Source organism: Anguilla anguilla, chromosome 12 (genome assembly GCF_013347855.1).
Source record: "Anguilla anguilla isolate fAngAng1 chromosome 12, fAngAng1.pri, whole genome shotgun sequence".
Lineage (NCBI taxonomy): Eukaryota > Metazoa > Chordata > Actinopteri > Anguilliformes > Anguillidae > Anguilla > Anguilla anguilla.
In genome coordinates this window covers 12,763,576-12,782,729 of record NC_049212.1, presented here as the reverse complement: position 1 = coordinate 12,782,729, position 19,154 = coordinate 12,763,576, and the positions used below count along the sequence as shown (strand labels likewise).

Below are 19,154 nucleotides of genomic sequence, written 5' to 3'. Positions count from 1 at the left end.
GTTTATTGAGGGTGTGACAGAAAATTTTGGTGCCGCTGACTATAATCAAATGTTTTTCACATTTACCGTTCGATTGAGCAAGTACCATTCAAAGTACATTTTTATGGGTTAGTGCTGTCCGATTGTGCTAGCTACTTCACATTAACCTTGTACGGCGATCAATAAAGGCTAACAGCACAGCACCACTTAATTATTGTCACTTCTATCACCACTATAATGAACTAAAAAAAAGGCAACAAATGACCTTTTCTGTGAGAAATGCATTGTTGAGCTCACGCGCATACACTGCTGGCGACATTCTAAAGCTCCGTTTTGCCCTCCCTAGTATCATGGTGAAAAAAAACACATTTCTGGACGGACAAGGAGACCAACTTCATGCTATCGCAACTAAAGGAGTTAAATATCCTAAAATACATGGATGGAAGAAAAACGCGGAATGGCGAACTATTCAAAAAAGCTGCGACAAAATTGGAGGAAGCAGGATTTATAAGAAGCCTTCGTCAGACACACCTCCGGTCAATAAATAGATTCTTTCCGAGCCATGTATATTGGGACAACGACAATAATCCAATTAAATCTCACCTTTGGCCAAATCGAGCTATTAATATAGATCAATATCAACTGTGCATGTAAACGCACCGACAGTAAAAAAATTCCTTCTATGCCTATCGTCCGCAGTCAGCATACGCGATGCGATTTGGGACTGGGGCGACCAGCAGCGTGGACTACCGCCGCAGCTGAACACCGCCGCAGCTGAACACGCTGCCTGGACGGCCGCGGGTTTCTTAGCGACCTTCCTTTTTCGGGTTTTTTTCGCGGTGGATCACGCGCCCCTCGAGCTCAAGCTGAGCCGCGGGGGTCGGGGGCTCCGCCCCTGGAGACGAGGCTCCGCGCTGCCGAGCGGCGGTACTCACTGTGCACCAGCAGGCTGACGGGGTACGTCAGGACGTCCGACTCGGTCACCACCATGCAGGTGAAGGTCTTCTGGTCGCCCAGGTTGGCCTCGGCGATGAGCAGGCCGTAGCTCTCCGAGATGTTCACCCGGTCCTGGTACCCGTCGGTGGCCAGGATGGACGCCGAGTCCTTCTTCTTGATGAGCAGGTCGCCGGGGGTGCCGTCGTCCTTGTCCTGCGCCACGTTAAACGACAGAGGCGTTAAAACGCGCCGGCGCGCGAGAGAGCGGCTCCGCAGCCTCATTATCCTGAGCGATGTTTCCCCGCAAGCCGTGCGAAAATGAATAGCGGCGTACCGCGCTGCAACGCTTCCGGAAAAAAAACATAACCGAGAGCGCCACTATCCCTAAAGTGATGTATGACAACAGACAGAAAAAAACGGGTGGTTCTCCGTAAAACTAATTACGTCTCTTTTCAAAGTTTTACGACCGTCTGAGTCTGTGAACATGAAAATGAAATGTAAAAAAAAAAAAAAACCCCCAAGGTTTTAGCGACAAGACACTTTTTTTTTCTTTTTCAAAAGTGTGGATGAAAGAAAATGGCTTGACACTAAAGAATATTTTGGCCTCGTACTCGGCGCCTTATAATTAAACAGGTAATACGAATGCATGGCTTAATGTTTATCGTCAGCCGAAGGGAAAATTGCTTCTGTAGCATAACGCATTTGTTTCACATTTGTTTTCCTAGTACCTGAGGGAGACACTGGCAGTATGTGGTTAAATATGGGCCTCTGCAGTTTCTGAAGCCTGACAGCCGGCGTGGATTACGTCCCTACCTGCTTATGTGTCTGCTGCACAATACGCATTACATAACAAGCCGTGATTGCATAACACTGGCACAGTGTGGTCACGCCTGTCCAAAGTCACTCTGATATATATATATATACACACCGTAGTGTTGTGACTGTACATAGGTGCGAGACAGCTTTTGATGTAGTGCTACCGTAAATATGCGTGGGCCCGCTGCAACGTAGGTTCAGCAGGGTGGATCGTAAACAGGGACCTGTAGTCTGCGTTGGGTTTCCCCACACAGAGACCGCGACAAACAGGAAACAGGCTTACGCGGGAGAGGGTATCTTCCGCAGGAAGAGTAATGCCATGTTTCGGGCACCTGTAACGACTGCAGAACCTCTGTGAGTCATTAAAGCTCGCTCGGCGGGGGGTGTCACGCGCGGAGCGGGGCGAGGGGGCGGAAGGGCGAGACTCACGTATTTCCATTTGACGAACAGGTTGGCCGCAATCGAAGCCCCGTTGTTGCACGGCACCTCGATGGTCTCCCCGTAGAGGCCTACCATGGTCTCCAAACTGCTCGCTGCAAAGAAAGCAAAAGGCAAAAGAATTTTAATGCTTTTAACATCTTTGTAGCCCCTCATTTATCCTTTTGATTCCTGATCTGGAATACCCTAGTGGTATCTGTAGGCCTGTCGCTTTGAGGTAATGTCCTCAGTCAGACCAGTACAGTGCAGACTACAATGCACTTCTTATGCAGCACAGAGTGCACAGTCAGTCTGGGACAGTGCAGACTACAATGCACTTCTTATGCAGCACAGAGTGCACAGTCAGTCTGGGACAGTGCAGACTACAATGCACTTCTTATGCAGCACAGAGTGCACAGTCAGTCTGGGACAGTGCAGACTACAATGCACTTCTTATGCAGCACAGTGAACACTTCCTTTTCACCCTGCAGTCCACCAGGTGAGACGGTCAACTGCGCACCTGCTGACCGTCTGCAGCAGCTGCGTGAGCTGCGCAGTCACTGCGCTGGACGACTGCGCAGCTGACGCAGTCGGCTGGCGGCCGTCCGGGAGCCGCTCTACCGCGGCGCGCCGAAACCCGCCACGCCGAACGCGAACCCGGGGCCAGGGCCGCCCGACCCAATTAGCAGCGCCGCCGCCGCCGCAGTCACAGGAACCCATTCAGCCGCCGCCGAGAACTAGCGCTTTAGCCGGCATTAAACATTCAGGAGAGAGCCTGCTGAATAAACAGCGTACCTGCCTGCACGGAACCTGACCCGTCTGCCGTTCGGCTACGAAGAGACGCCAGAACTGCAGGAGCGGCGGCACTCTGACAAAGTTCTGGACTTATTCAGAATACGTCCTTAATCTCGACTCGCAAAACGTTTTTTTTTTTCTTCCTTCGGTGATTGCTGTAGCAAAAAAAAAACTGCCTTTTATTTATAAGACAAAGAACTAATTCCAGTAGAATTCAGGACTACGTCGGTGTGAAATGGAAGAAAAAGGTTAAGTTCTCTAATAAAGAAAATAGACTAGCTTCTTCATATTGGCAGCTGGTGTGCACAATGCGTTCCTGCTAGCAACTGTCATCAATCACGCAGCAGCAGCAGGGAGGAGGATGAGTTAGCATAATGCAACCTGCGTACACCCACAACGACAGGAGGACGGGGTCTGCTGGAAATCCGTCGCGTTCGAGATCACCGGACGAATGGCTGCCGGGTGTAATTCGCTAATTTGCTCCCTGTTTAAAATGTGCCTCTGCGTTCCTGTCTGCAACAGGCTGGCAGGCAGCTCCCACAAATCGCAGGGAGACTCGAGCTCTGGACCCTGGGCAACAGCAACAGCACAGTCAATCGCCTCTAAACTCTAAACTTGACATTTTTTTCCCATTAAAGCAGAGAAACCAGCGAACGGCTTCCATTCTGCAAGAAAGGAGTTAATTAAAAAACATAAAGATGACAGGAGTGGGAACAAGGGATTCATCAAAGCTTTTCGATATCACCTCTTTTCCTTCCTGCGGAGGGTAAAAAAACAAAAACAAAAAAAACAACAAAAACACGTAAAATGTAAAAATGTGACTTGCATTGTTTCATTTTAGTGCGGCTCACCAGCCGAAGGTTCGAGTGTTTGATTGTGCACGTCTCCCGCGTTTTCCAAATGATGCACCGGCTTAATAGAAACATATTAAAGCATATGCATCACCGCCCGGGCGAGGCGCTCTGCATCCGAGTCTCATTTCCGGGTAATGAGGCTCGATGGAGGCGCTCAGCGGAGACGGTGGCGGGGCCGGGCCGTGTGAGAGAGGCGCCGCTGGCCTCGCGAATGGAAACCGAATGTGTTTTTTTCGGCGAGCAAAGCAAACACCGGCCGCCATCTGCTACCTGGCCAGGTGCAGATTGCTATGACAACGTGCTATCACCTGGAAGGCAGCTGCTATTTCCCAAGTGGGGGGGGGGGGGGGCGGGGAGAGCACAACATCAGATAAAAAGGCAGTTGCAACTGGATCCTGTTAACAAGCCATCCATTTCAGCGGCACAGAAAGAGTAATGACAGCGGTTTGCTAATGACAGAGCAAGCATTAGCTTTGGGAAGGGGGGAGGGGCAGGACACACAATGGATGTGTATACCTTATTTTTATCTGAGTAGCAGATCACTGAGAATAAATGCCTGTGTGGCACAACGTGCCCTCACGGAAGGCCACACCCTTAGAATGTAAAATGCCACTTACACTGCGTGCGATCTGCTTGCGAGGACTGCCGCAGTGTCCAGCCTGTGGCAATTGTTCTCCCTCTCAATCAATGGTATTTCTATGGTCTTCAACTGTGCCCAAGTATTGGCATTTAATATGACTGAGCGTTCACACAAATCTAGCTAACAGGCTGCCTTGACAACCGCCAGCTCAAAATGGGTCTGTTCTGATTAGAAGAGATCACACTGCACAGCGTGTAACTTGTACTGCTACCGACATGTGCAAGTCAGTACAAAACCGCGAACGCTCACAGAAGTGCTTTCCCCATTCAACCTCCTTACAAGCCGAACAGTCTTCATTTCATCAAAAGAAATTGCGCAAATCCCCTGTTTTGCACTCTAAGCATTTTAGCATGGTGGAATCCTAATTCAGGAAGACTACCCAATGGCAATAGGGACTGAAAACATGTCAGACTAATACTCAGACCCGAGGCGGCCGAGAGAAACGTTTCGTTATTGCCATCACTTATTGAGAATTTGTTTTTTTTATGCCCGATATCGCAAAGGCAGACATCTCCGGTCTGTCTGTCTACGGTCAGCTATCGTGATTTGAATCGCATGCTAATATTCCGGATTCAAATGGCCTGTCTTTGAATAGGCAAAGTGTGCAGAGCTCGCTCCGGAGAGAGAGAGAGCGCCCCGCGGCTTTGCGTGGAGGCGGGGGTTAAACTACACGATCTGCCCCGTGCTGCTTTCTGCGAAACGCGGCACGGCGCGCGGTCACGGGTTTTTTTTTAAAAAGGCAAAACGTCTCTGCCGAACCGGAGATGGGCGCGTTTCGCTTAACGCGGTGATTCTGGTCGCCCCGTAGCGGAAAGCAAGGATCGGCACAGCTCCAGCAGAGCTCCTAACTCTGTGACTCCTGCTAATCTGGCAACCTCTGTTCTGACTTCATTGTCAAATCAGCCACAAACCTTTACAGCAGATTACAGCATTGAGAAAGAATATTGATCGTCTTTAAAGAATTCCTCCGTTTCCACACATCTTTTGTTTGTGTTTCGACGGGAGTGAGGGGGGCCGCATCGATACTTAGTCAAAACCTGCTGTCACGGCTCCGAAATAACTTATTGAACCCCAACGGACTTTAAGATATTGGCCTCTGGGTTCAGTCTGTGGACAACCGCAGTCAGCATTCCGTCAAATCTATTGAGTCTATTAAAAAGCGAAGTCACACCGGAGTCATGAAACATGTTTATTGTGAGTTAAAACTAAACAGGAGCACAATGACTGCTGTGCATAGAAAGCCAGGTAAACCGCTGCGGTGGGCTGGAGCCACACCCAGTCACAGAGCAGGCACATGCACCTGGGCTGGACTGGCAAATCAGCCCAGGTGTTAGACTGAGACCGGGGCTTCCCCACGCACGCACGCACGCACGCACGCACACGCACACACACACACCCACGCACGCACACACACACACACACCACACACACACACACACACACACACCACACACACACACGCACGCACACGCACACTCACACACGCACACACACACACACAGAGCAAGGCTGACAAAGCTGAACACTGAAAGAGAACCAGGCCTAAAAGCTGCTGTCCCGTGGTTTCAGTTAATTTTTCCTTTGTCGTTATAGTTAATTATTTTTACCCCAGGCAAAAGGAGAAGCTTTTTTTTTGATTGTTTTGTTGTTTATTATTAAACTTTTTATATATTAAGTTGACTGCTCTCACGCTCCCTGTGTGTAAGCACTTCTCTCTCTCCCGGAGGTTTCAGCCGCGTTGCGAAACGGTGCTTTCCGTCTGAGGGGAGGCTTCAAGACATTCGGACTGGGAAAATGGCTTCCCTCGCTCATTCGTCCCTGTGAAGGGTCTTTCATCGTGTTCATGCCTGCTTTAGTCTTGTTTTCAATGGAAGGGGACGTGCAGCAAAGTTTGAAAGTTTCTGTGCCAGAAATAGCGACCACCGTAGTGCAGTGCCATCCACCCTCGTACATAGTGTTCAAACCCAGGACTGCATATTACTCTGCCGGCCTGTAACCACCTGTAAGCGCAACCAACCATATCATTATGGGATGGCCAGAAGCAATTCAACATGGGGGGAGGAGCGTTTCCCTTCACTGAGTTCCATGACCTGCGCACGCCATTTTCATTCAGTTCAAACAAAGACCTGGTCATATTTCATTAAGTGGCTGTGTCAGTGGAACTCAATAAACACTGCTCATTTCCATGGTTTAAGGATTTATATCGCTATTCCAAGAGCGCCACGGCACCAGGTGTTGGTTTTAAGCTAGATAACTCGTAATTAAGTGATCAAAAGCAAGTCTTAACTTATTGAGCAGCGGGGGGAAAAAAACTGCTATTCCACAGGGACTCGTGATCACAGCGATGTACGGCGTTCTAAGTAGGTCGGGGTGATAATTGAATTATCTGAACTTTACCGTCGCAGTACCCAGAAAACATGCTCAGGCAGAGACTAACTCCGTGTTGCGCACGCTCACTCATTTACACGATTGTCTGGAAACACGAAGCTGCTCTCACACCAGATCCGGCAATAACTCCAGAGTTCTTCATTCCTTTTCAAACAGTAACTCACACAGAAAAGCCCCAGAAGAAAGAACGCTATTGTGCAGCTTGCAACCCATGTCAGACTCAGTAAGCATCTTAATAATATGCACCTTAAATCAATTAGGCAGAACGAGCCGCAAACTATAAGTGGGATTTTTGATGGAATTAATCAAGCTGTCTGTAACGCTGGTAATGGCTTGGAATGGCATTAAGTGCATTTTCTCTGAACAAAGTACCCAACACAAAATTGCATTGCAAATTGCTAGGAAAAACACAAAAACAAATTTTTTAAATTGCAGGATTAAGAATAGAGAGCACGTACTCTGAGCCAGTTTCTACATGAAACCAGAAACCGAGGATGGAATTAAGTTATAAATTACATTATTTACTCAGTGAATGCTGTTATCCAGACTTTTACATACCGTCTATTTATAGAGCTGGATATTTACAGAAGCAATTCAGGATAAGTACCTTTCCCAAGGGTACAGTGGCAGTGAACCTTGAGCCTGTAACCTCTGAGTTAAAATTCCCAAGCAATTATACTACACATACTTTTAGGTTTGGCTCAATATATGAACTTCCACATTGACAATGAAGAGCACCTGAAGTGAGCAAGTTATTTACCCTCCAGTGGGCTACTGGGTGGCAGTGGAGTCTTGATCACACAGTGGTAAATAGGTCCAGGACCGTGTGTAAAGATCCACAGCCTCCCCTGTGGAGGGAGGGTTTCATTCGGCAGGGTAATCCGTACTTTATCTTCTGGTCAGCTGATCACAAGCAGCCTATCAGTGTAGGTGGTCTGACTAGTGCATCTTCCACATAATGACTGCGAATCCCAGCTTCCTGACCGCTGCAGTGAAAGGAACAGTTGGCCGCCTCTTGTTTGAGGACACCCGTGCAAGTCTGCAGTCTCAAAGTGACCGGGGGGCGTTAGAGATGGACTAACAAATGTGAGCAGAAAAATATGGAAACAGGAAAAGCAGAGGAATAGAAAATGTTCCAATGCAAAAACTGACCCTCTTCATATTGTCTCCTGAAATTAATCCGTTTGTCTAAATCGTCACCTTTTTCGGGTAATGCCAATTTCCTCATCTCATTACACGTTTTTTTTTTCTTTCACTGTAATGCTCCAAACCATAATTTTATGTACGAAGATGGAGGCCTGGCAGATTGACATTACACTGGGCATCATATTGGGTGCAGAACTCCATGTATGTACACTGTGAGCACTGGGGAGAGGGGAGAGGTCGGGCAGGAACTGGGGAATACATAGTCAAGTGCTTTCATCAAGGCATGTTGGGCCAAAGATTTACTAAAAGCTTAGCGGGAGGATTGAAATAACAAAGGGAAACATCAAAAGCACTAAAAATACGAAGCTATACAATTAATACAGCTGTACAAGTCATAATATCCAATTATTCATGGAACATAACTATGAGCAGTTGTATTTTTTTCCGCTGTCATTTTAGGTCATGCAGCTCAACCTTAGGTTATGTCAATCAGGACTAATTGTTGGGCTGAGGATTGACTTAAAATAGTACAAGGTAGCACAGGCTGAAATTACACTGAAATTAGTCTTCAAAAATGTGTTCAATACAGAAGACCTTTGGATGATGCCCAAAATGTTCCATTAGTTTTACATTTGTCCACCCATTATATTTCTCTAATTCCCCTTTGTGTATACTCCTTTGTGTATGAGTATGGGTTTGTGTACACTCTGTATGACTTTGGCTTTGTGTATACTCTGTATGACTTTGGCTTTGTGTATAATCTGTATGATTATGGCTTTGTGTACACTCTGTATGACTTTGGCTTTGTGTATAATCTGGATGATTATGGCTTTGCGTACACTCTGTATGACTTTGGCTTTGTGTATACTCTGTATGAGTATGGCTTTGTGTATACTCTGAATGAGTATGGCTTTGTGTATACTCTGTATGAGTATGGCTTTGTGTATACTCTGTATGAGTATGGCTTTGTGTATACAAAATGATTTTGGAATCATTTTGCTGCTGCTGACCTAATTTGTTCCACAGTTCACTTCAAAGTATTAGTTTTTGAATTTTCCTTATGTAACCCAATTATATTTGAAGTGTCACTCTTAGCCTTACTTTTTTGTACTTAAGGAGTTAGCTGACTGGAATCTGTTTTAAAACCTTGCTCCAATGGTTTTTAAGGCCACCATTCATTTCTGTTTGACTCATTACAAAACAAAAAAGTTTTAAACTTCTTCACCATACCTAAGGTAGCAATATCAAATTCACATTTGTACTATATTTCGCTGTGGTTGAAACATGTGACATCAATTCCTAATTACAACAGGAAATAATAGAAACACCTCTATGCTTGAGCTGTGAATTGCTTGCTGGTGGTGGGGTCTGAAGGACCTCAGTGAAGACCACCTCATTCCATCATGTGTCCCTCTGTAGGCCCATTTTTGCCTCTGAGAATTGTGTGTGAGCTGTGGGTCAAGTGCAGTCTTTGGACAGATGTTTGAATATGCAAATAAATGCCATTGGAAAAAGCAATGCCCTCTCCCCAAGGCTGATTAATTCAAAATCATTGATACGAGAAACAGTTTATGCTGTCCCTGCTGAAAATTCCAACCAGAAACTGCTGGGATTCTAAGCTGGTTTAAGATTGTTTAAGCTGTGTTTTTGACACTTCCAGCTGGTCATACCTGGCCTGTAGCAGGCCAAAGCTGGTCTCTAGCTGGACAAAGCTGGTTAAGCTGATACAGTTAAGTGGTGGTCAAACCGGTGGACTAGCTGACTGTGTAGGCCAGTCAGCTGGTGAATAGCTGGTCGACCAGCTAAAAGTGTTGAAACCACATCTTAAACCAGCTTGACCAGTTTAGGCTGGTTTAAACTGGAATTTTCAGCAGGGGATGCATACTGAAGCTGTGCTTTTACCGCTTTAAGTAACCAATATTACAATTAGCAGGCTAGGCAGAGCAAATCTTTTTGGAAGGATATTATTCTATGGCTCCTGTTAATTTTTGAATGTAAGAAGTAAAAAAAACAAACAAAAAAAAACAAGTACACTAGACAGTTGGCCAGCATGTAAAATATTTCTGTTATTTTTGAATGTAAGAAGAAGAAGAAAAAAGAAAAAAATTACATGCACTAGACAGTTGGCCAGCTTGTCAAATATTTCTGCTATTATTCATTTTAATGTGAATAGCATTTAAAACTTGAAAGAATTTACTCTCTTTATCTCTAAATTTTGACCTTTACCATTTTATGAATTTAGTGAAAGGACGACAATGATATGCTAGTTATTTCTTTCCGATACTTCGGTTTTCTTTCAAGAATAACAATGAAATGAAACGACCCCTAATCTTATGTCAGTGAGAAAGGCCAAGAGTACTGAAGCCGTTTACTGCTGGTTCAATAACTGGTTCATGCTGTACCCTGGAAAATCGTACACACCATGAAACACATTTAGGAAGCAATGGTGCTGTTACCAGGACAGCGTGCACATTCAAACAGGCAGGTTATGGAACTGTAGCAGTGATAAACAATGTTAATGAGCACATCAGCCCTGCACTACACAAAAGTGACATCACCCGCTATTGCCAGAACAGCAGCGTGATTCGTTCCCTCAGATGGTGACCTTGGTCTTAGCTGAATGAACCAATCGTATCCCTCGGTGTGCCATGTTAAAGGCAGGCCTATGGTTCACAATCAGCAATTACACTGCCCCATCGTATTCAAATATATTTACATTGCCAAAACTGATGCAGCTAGCTTTAGGTGTTGGATTTTCAACCGCTTCAAGTGAGCTGGCTATTGCTGTGTGCAAAGTCAGCAAAGAGAATGACAACAGAACATTGGGTCAGGACAATAGTATACGATTGTAAAGACATATTTAATTATTAGAGCATTTATAATAATAATAACAACACACTAAAACAACAAAGGGAATAATAAAAATAGGGGAATAGACAGGCTACATGGCTGCACCAATTTACAGTTGTGAAACTAAACCGTATTGTACAGTCTAACTAACTGACCCTTGGCTGTTTGTAGTAATTACCTTTCTTTTAAAGTGTTTTATTTTTTAAGTGCTTTGTTCAAACATAAGTTGTAATTGAAAACAACTTTTTACAGGAAGCTGCCGACCTCTGACTGAACAGATGGTGATTAGCAGGGGAGCGATGAGTAGGTTCAGACGGGCCCATCACCCATTGGAAAGCATTAGCTGCATGCTAATAGCATCTAATAGAGGCTTTTGACTTCCCTAAACAGCAGATGATAATTCTGGCTCACCGATTTTTAACCCCCAACACGTCTTGAACAAAACACTGCAGATCTGAATTGTAATCGTGAGATAAGCAGAGGTAAAATCATTCTGTGGTTTTCTGCAACACGCAATACAGTTTTCAAGCAGTTAACGGCCATGCAATTCAAATACACAGAGCGTGTCCGTAAATGTATCGTGCTACATTTGTGTTAAATGCATCCAAAATGCTGAGAAGCTTTGACAGGAGAAAGCAGCTTTCCGGATAAAAAAAAAGAAAAAAAGAAATGAATTGGCAGGCTGCAGAGTCATCTCCTGAATGAAGATGGCTTCTCTTGGCTGTTAAAATGCGGAGGAAATGCAACTCTAATTTTAACAGCAGAGGCTTTGGATTGGATCCCTTAACTCTCCGTAATCCCTCTCTTTTATACCTGATTTTTTACACAAGCAGAGCCAGTTTTATTCTCCTCCCCCCTTGGGAGGCAGGTTAAAAGGCTAGGGCAGACATGTGAAAGGGATTCGGTGAGCTTGCCAGAGTGGACGTGAATCGGAGTCAGCATGTGCGAAACAGCTGTAACCGCCCCCCCCCCCCCCCCGGCCAGTGCCCTCTCCAAATTGGGCCTGACCAGTCTGGGATGCAGAAGGTGCACCGAGCACTTAGTGAATGTTTGTAGTTTGCAAAAAAAAGAGAGAAAAACTACAATCCCACTGCCCCCTTGTGCCCATCCATCCAGACCCTCTGACATACACCTGAAGAACACCTGATCTGGCTTAATGACCACACTGATCTTACAAGTTGCTGTGAGAAATGATTAGATAAGGCAAAAATGATTTTAACAGGGATATTTGGACAATGTCCTTTACATAACAGCTGTTATGCACACTTATTAAATATGATGGGATTTATCATCAACTTCTGAAAACTTGTACCCCCGCCCCCCCCTATGTTTCCCTGTAAATGAAGTTATAATTATATTAATGGCTCTCCATTAACCAATATGGCTACCTGTTTATTACTGGACGCAAGCATGTGTCACTCGAGCAGCCTGTTTATGGGTCATGCTGCAGATGTGCTCATGCAATAGCAGCTATAGCAGAAGGGCTGTAATTATGCTTCTGATGGGAAGCCACAATTATGATGCGTTTGCAAATGCACTGCTAGAGGGGCTTTTGTGCGGCTCTCTCCGTGGTGCAGGGATGCAAAAATGGCAAAAACCTTCTCTTCGATTTTCCGGGCTTTTGTCCTCCCCCCACACACCCTTTACCAAAACATCATCCAACCTTCTGACAGCCTGTCTGAGCCCTACAGATAGTGTCCACAATGCTCCTGGGCTTGATGGCGGGTTGTTTTCTTTGCGGCAAACAAAACAAGAAAAGAACTCCAAAAGTGAAGGTGGTAAAAACACGGACGTCACAGAAATATCCAGCACTGGTTTGGACCGGTTTCTTATCAAATGAGGTCAACGGAAACTCGGGAGTGACAAGGGGGTCGTTTTTCACCGAGGCGCCAGGCGCCAGAATGACATGGGGTTTCTGGAATTTCAGGTTTCTCCTCAGACCCGCTATAATCCACACCTATGACTGTACAGGTTGACATTAAATGGAACCTAGGAAATGGGTTAGGCTGATGGCCAAAGTAAACCATGAGCTGAGGTTTTATTATTTTATTCTGAGGAGTCTGCACTGCAGTGAAGCATCAGAACACTAGCACAGCTCAGAGTGAAGAACAGACAATGGTGTGTGTGTGTGTGTGTGTGTGTGCATGAGTGAGTGCATACTGTATATGTGCGTGCGTGCATCCATGCATGTGTTTGAGTGTCTCAGTGAAACACTTCAGTAATTACTTCATTAAAATTTTACGTATTCCTACTGCAAAAAAAAGTTTTAAAAATCTATCAGGAAAGGGTCAACTGAGACTTCTAAAGGGCAGCATGCCAAGATTTAAAAGAGGTGCTTCGTGCTAATGAATTTAACACAATCCTACACTTTATATTATCCCATTACCGGAGTTAGCTCACGTGTGCCAAAGAATGAGTGCGGCGGAGTTCGAGAGGGGGAAATTTCTGAAGCTGCAGACGGCTAGCCATCAAGAGGCTAACAACAGGCCTCTGTCCAGGAAGTGCGCACCATAACATGCGACTGTAAAAAAAAAAAAAAAAAACCAACGATCAATTTGCTCGCTCCATTTACAGCGGGAAAGGGGGAGGCTTCTCGGCCCTTAAACAAAGACTGCGCTTCCACCACAACGCAAACAACAACGGATCGATAGTACCCGGCGCGTCGGTCTGCGTCGCTAAGTAGAACGCCCGCGATAGTTTTAAGCAGCGGGGGGGGGGGGGGAAACGCTGAAGGGAGAGTGCAGACGGTCTGGAGGAGCCTGCTACTCTTCTTTCAGCTCACGGCGCGCTACAACAGAAATATTTGCTCAGCCTGTGGCAAATTACTTAGTGCGCGGGCCGGGGTGGGGGGTGGGGGAGTAGGGGGGGCGGGGGGGTTTGTGGGGGTGGTTGTACCTGGTGGGAACTGAGTGGAGAGCTCTTCCAACCGCCCAGGCTAGGATGACAGAATAATCTTTTGTGGAAATCTATGAAAACCTCTTTCTTGTTTTCTGATACTTTGAAAAGCTGCAGCTGTGCATTGAGCTCCACTAACAGTAAAAATACAGATGGGGGGGGGGGGGGGGGGGGGGGGGGGCAGAGGCCATTTCAAACTTAGAAAATTTGATGTTGTAACGGTATAATATATAGCATACTGCACTATATCTTATGTTTTCAGGCAACAAAAACCCATAACTTCGGTGCAAATTAAGGAAGACCTTGAAAATTGGATGTATTCACACAGAAAACAGGAGGTTATGAGAAGGAAGTAAAATGTGGAGGAAGAGAAGCATAAGATGCCAAATTGTCTGTGCCATTATAATAATCTCTTTCATTTCTGTAATATTTTACCAAGCTCTCAAACCATGTCTGTATATCAACTCAATATGTAGAAGATACTACTCAGCGTTACTTAAAATGAACAATAATCCACATTTTTTGTACCAGCTAACACATAGTTAAATCACAAGTGTTTTGTTGGTAACCGGACTTAATTATATTGTTTATTCAAATGATGGAGAAGAAACGGAGGACATGCAAGGCAGCTACCATATCCACATACATACCAAAATGCAACCAATGCTAATTAGATGGTTCTGTACATAATTCCGGAGTTTTCTATGTTCTTGACAGATAACATAAGCATAAATTACAGCAGAGGAGAATAGAGCGCATTGAGTTTATTAGGTCTGGGTGCGAGGGGGGTGGGATTAGATTCACGATGCGCAGGACTGGAGGACCGAGCGTGTCTGACCGGGCTCCGGCGCTAGCCACGACACCAGCGCGTAGCCCCCAGCGCAGACACCGGGACAGGTGGTGACAAGGGCACCGTCTTTGTTAGCGAGGGTCAGCGCAACCTGCGGCAGAGAGGACGTCGGCGCTTTCGGGGCGAGCGACCGTCCGCCACCTGGCCAGCGGAGCGCGCAGGCTAATTACCCCGCCCGGGGTTCAGGCCTTTCCGTTCGGCCCCCGACACGGACGGCGGCACGACCTCATGAAATTAAAGTGCGGGCTGGCCCTGCTTCGACCGCGGGTGCTAAACAGAAGCCGGGTCTTCTTTTTCCGGCTCGCCTTTCTCTCTCTCTCTCTCTCTCCCCTCCTTTCCTGTCTGACCGGTTGATTGAACTTGCTCAGCGTCAAGTGGCTATTCTTCATTTTCCACACACACATGCAGACACGCGCGACGGACGGACGGACGGACGTACGTACGTACGTACGTACGTACGTACGTACGTACACACACACACACACACACACACACACACACACACACACACACACACACACACACACTCCTCCCCCCGCCCACTTACTCAACACCAACCGTAACGTCCGCAGGGCAAAGATCGCACCGCAGTTCCACTCGCCTTCCGCAAACACGCACGTCCCCCTCAGCTAAAGCGAGGAGCGAGAGATCATTACGCCATTGCGCCATTTCTGCACGCGAACCCGTAAGCACTCAACGAGCGGGACGTCAGCGCGGGAAAGTGCTTTTAATGGCATCTTTCATAAAAAGCGTCGCGGCGCCGGAAACCATTAAGGTGAGCGGCGAAGAACATGAAGCAAATGGTCCGTGCGCCGCATCCTAAGCTGCTCAGCTAACGCGTTCGGCTCTCGCTTTCATCACATCATCGCCGGCAAACGGGCTCTCCGAGCCGCCGCCAGCCCAAGCGCCCGTCAGGCCCGTGGCCGTGCCGTCCTGGCCATGCCAGCACCCTCTGCGGCCGGCCGGCGGGCTAGCGCTGGACTCACACAAAATGGCCGCAGCGCTGGCCGGGACACAGGGTTGGCGGAGTACCGGCCATCTTATCGCACGACGGCAACCGCGCCGTTCGGTCAGGCCCCCGCAGTCCGTCCGCTCCAGATGCCCGCTCAGCGTGCGACCGCTCGGCGCATCAACCGCGCGGCTCGGGCCGGTGCATTGTGGGGGAAAGGAGCAGCAGGAATGCTGGAGGACGCAGGGATCGCTCGTTACCTTCCCGAATGGCCCTGAGGGAAAGAGCTTTCCAAAGCGGGGAACGGGGAAAACCTGCGGGTAAAAATCATCTCCTCCGACCGAAAAAAGGGTGAAGCGGGGAAACGAGGTTCGACAGTCTTCCCTTTGTCCAGCTGCGCGTTCTCAGTTTCCCCGAGAGCGAAGCGGAGACCCAATATGTTTCAGGGCCTGTTAATTTCCAGCTCACATGCGCATCTCGAGTGACAAGCTGTTATTTAAAGACTCAAAGAAAATTCGAGTTCCAATCATTCCTGACCTTGGAGCTTCCAGATGGTGGCATATTACCTGTACAGACTTGCTCCAAGGACGTCCGTCTTTTTACGGTTCTCAGGAGAAACAAAAAGTGTCTGTTCTCAACTTTGACACAAAAATGAGAATGCCAGCGAGAGAAGTTCAAGAAAATGTACATTTACAGGCGAGGACAAAAATCTGCTGCGGCTACCTTCGTCATTGAATCATTTAAAGCCCTTTTATTTATTTTTTTTTTTACAGTGAAGCTGCCAACAGAAATGGCCACAGGGCAATTTCAACTTTGGAAATTCTTGGAATGTGTCACACACTCACACACAGAAAAGCTCCACACAAATTTTGTTTCTCTGCTAGTTTCTTGGGTTAACAGTAGGGTATATCTATTAAAACAACAACAAAAAACTGAGCTGAGAGAAGAAAAAAAAACAACATACTCAAAACACCATGCATTCCTAGTAAGAATGTACCGGCTCTACTCAATCAGGAATTAAATGAACACCACTGGAATCCATTTACCATCACTCAATACATTCTGCTGCTTCTGTAATGTGTGTCTAACAGCATTCAGTTATACCCTCGCCGCAGGACTGGAACCAGGCTAGCTTATTTACTCCAAGTTTACAGATGCCTTTCCACAGTCTCTCGTTGTCTTGCTGGACTGGAGCCAGCTAAGCCCGCTAGCAGTAAAGGTGCTGGCCTACAGTACACACAGGTGAGCGGAGCGAGGAGTGAACAGAGTACGCGAGCTGTGTTTAATTACAGCCTTGGGGGGGGGGTTATGGCGGGGGGGGCGCTGCCGTGGCTGATCTGAGTGGCGAGCCTGGAGGGAGGCTGAAGTAATACTGATTCCAACAGAATGTTCTATATATAACACACCTCAGCCTTGGATTACAGACAAACCCCAGCCAGGCTTTTCACCTGGGCACTGGGCCCCGTTCATCAGCCCCCGAGCGCGGCTCCGCGACCGGCGGCCGAGGCTCCGGGTGACGCGGCGAGGGGCGACGGAGAGCCAAGCTGTCCGGCCAAACCGGCTCCAGCTGGCGCCGGCCTGGCTCCGCCCCCTTTCCCCCGGAAAAAAAAAGGAGCGCTCTCCCGCATTGTTTCGCCGCGACATATAAAAATGGAGCGCGTTTGAAAAGACGCCCTCCCAGAACTCAAAGCACTTTGCCGTGGAGGGCGGGAGAGCTAGCTCAACCACCGCCTATTTAGCAACACAATGCTCGCCGCACGCGCATAAACAGGGGTGGGTGGGGGCTGGGGGGGGGGGTTACTACACGACAGGGCATCTGCATTGCTGGGAGGCGATCCCCAAGGTGCAGCCCCCCCCCGCCCCCCATTCCGGTACAATGCACAGCAATCACCCGACCGCACCCTGATTAGCATGAGAGATGAGGGAGGAGAGGCAGGCCGGCTGCGGGGGGTGGATATGCGAATGCAAATACAGCTCCGGGCTTTAAGTGCTTTAAATACTTGATTGTAGATTTACTGGCGGGCTCTCTCAGGTAAATCCGCACCTGAAAGGCACTGGGGAGCTCGGCGGGAGGAACAGTGGGCGGAGCAGCAGCGTGCGTCTGCCAGTACAAGGCAAATCATCACCCGGTCGACCCGGTGCCAAGAAAAATCCGTCAGTAAAGAGAGGAGGCGAAACAGGCCCCCTGACATGCTTTTTGTGTGCCTGACTAAACCTCTTACACGCCTTCTGTACCAGCAGGCCATTTTTTTCCCCCAAAAAAATACCACGGCAATCCACTGTAAGCCACCGTGTTCTACATGCCGTGTTTTACACCGCCCCCCCCCCCCCCCCCCACGACGCCTTCCACACCCCCGCCGCCGCGACGCTATCATTTCCTGTCGCGCCGCGTGACGGTTTTCGGTAGGAGTTCCATCGCCGGCCGCGTGCGCGCGGAACGGCTCCTCGAGGCCGCCGCTGGGGTTTCTCCACGTTTCCCAGATAAGAGAAACTCGGCGCGCACATCAATTAGACGCCCGTGACATGGGAACAGGGGGAAGACAAACAAATCGGAAGCCGCGTATTCACCCGTCTCTTTAAGAGCCCTCGGCAACAACAACACACAAAAAAAAAAAACCCCAGGTGAAGCGAATAAAAGAGGCGGCCATTGTTTGCGAACAGGTGCTGCTTTTTCATTAACCAGCTCTCACGTGAGTCACCCGCTCTCCGGCACAAAGAGCTCCTGTCCCGGTTAACCTTCCCGTTGTGTTTCTGTCCCTTCTCTAAAATACCCATTGAGTGCCAGATTTGTTTTCTCACAACATATTCATTGAATTCTCTCTTTCCGTTTAAGAAGGGGGAGAGAAAAAAAAAAACAAAAAACAATTTGCTACGAGACCCGTTTGCTGTACCAGAAAAAAAATCCAATTTTCACAGGATTCAAATGCACTTCTTGTGGAAAATAAGAAGCATTTGAGAGAGGGAGAAAGAGACAGAGAGAGAGAAAAAAAGAGAAATAGAGAGAGTGAGATAGAGCTGTTCATTTGGAGGTCCAAATCGCTTCCCCTGTTCTTTTCATCGTCGATCTCTCGTTACAAACGCACGCTCAATTTTGCCAATACATCAATTTGTGTTGAGCAGCGTTTTAAAGGGGAGGACGTGTCCTCACACATAAACAGCCTCCGGAGGGAGGCGGCAGGAACGACAGCATTCCCCTCACGCGGGCGGGCCGACTCCGCGAAGACTCCCCGAGCGCGAGGGGCGGGCCGAGACTGCTGGGAAAAGGCCGCGTCGCCGCGCCCGGTGCCCACCTCCCACACGGCCCCAGCGCTAATGCACCACACGCGCCTTTTAAAAAAAAACCCCGAGCTTGCAGAAACACAGCAGAGGACATACATTAAATCTGGGAGCAGACAGCACAGTGAAAAAAAAAAAACAACAGACATCTGTCGGGTGGAGAACTGAGTGCTCTCTGGAAGCGTGGCCATTAAGTTCTGAATTATAAATGTGTTTGGAGGACGGGGGGGTTGAGGAGCCACTAGGGAGGATGTGACTGAAGTGTTCTGACAGCTGGGGAGGGTGAGGAGGGGGGGGTGGAGTGGGTCAATCTCTCAGCCCCCAAACAACCACCTGCAACCATCTCTCCCGTTAATGAACTAC

The 19,154-nt window shown here is 47.8% G+C and overlaps 1 protein-coding gene across 2 annotated transcripts in view; it reads right to left on the bottom strand.

Annotated features, from left to right (window-relative positions):
• The window catches only part of LOC118209938 (CD166 antigen homolog), a 56,017-nt gene that overhangs the window by 15,618 nt on the left and 21,245 nt on the right, over positions 1–19,154 (bottom strand). For both annotated transcript variants that reach the window (XM_035385667.1, XM_035385668.1), the window contains exons 2-3: positions 2,161–2,264; positions 915–1,128 (exon numbers count right to left, since the gene is read on the bottom strand). In XM_035385667.1, the coding sequence (XP_035241558.1) occupies positions 915–1,128; positions 2,161–2,264 (318 nt within the window). The remainder of the gene's footprint in view (positions 1–914; positions 1,129–2,160; positions 2,265–19,154) is intronic.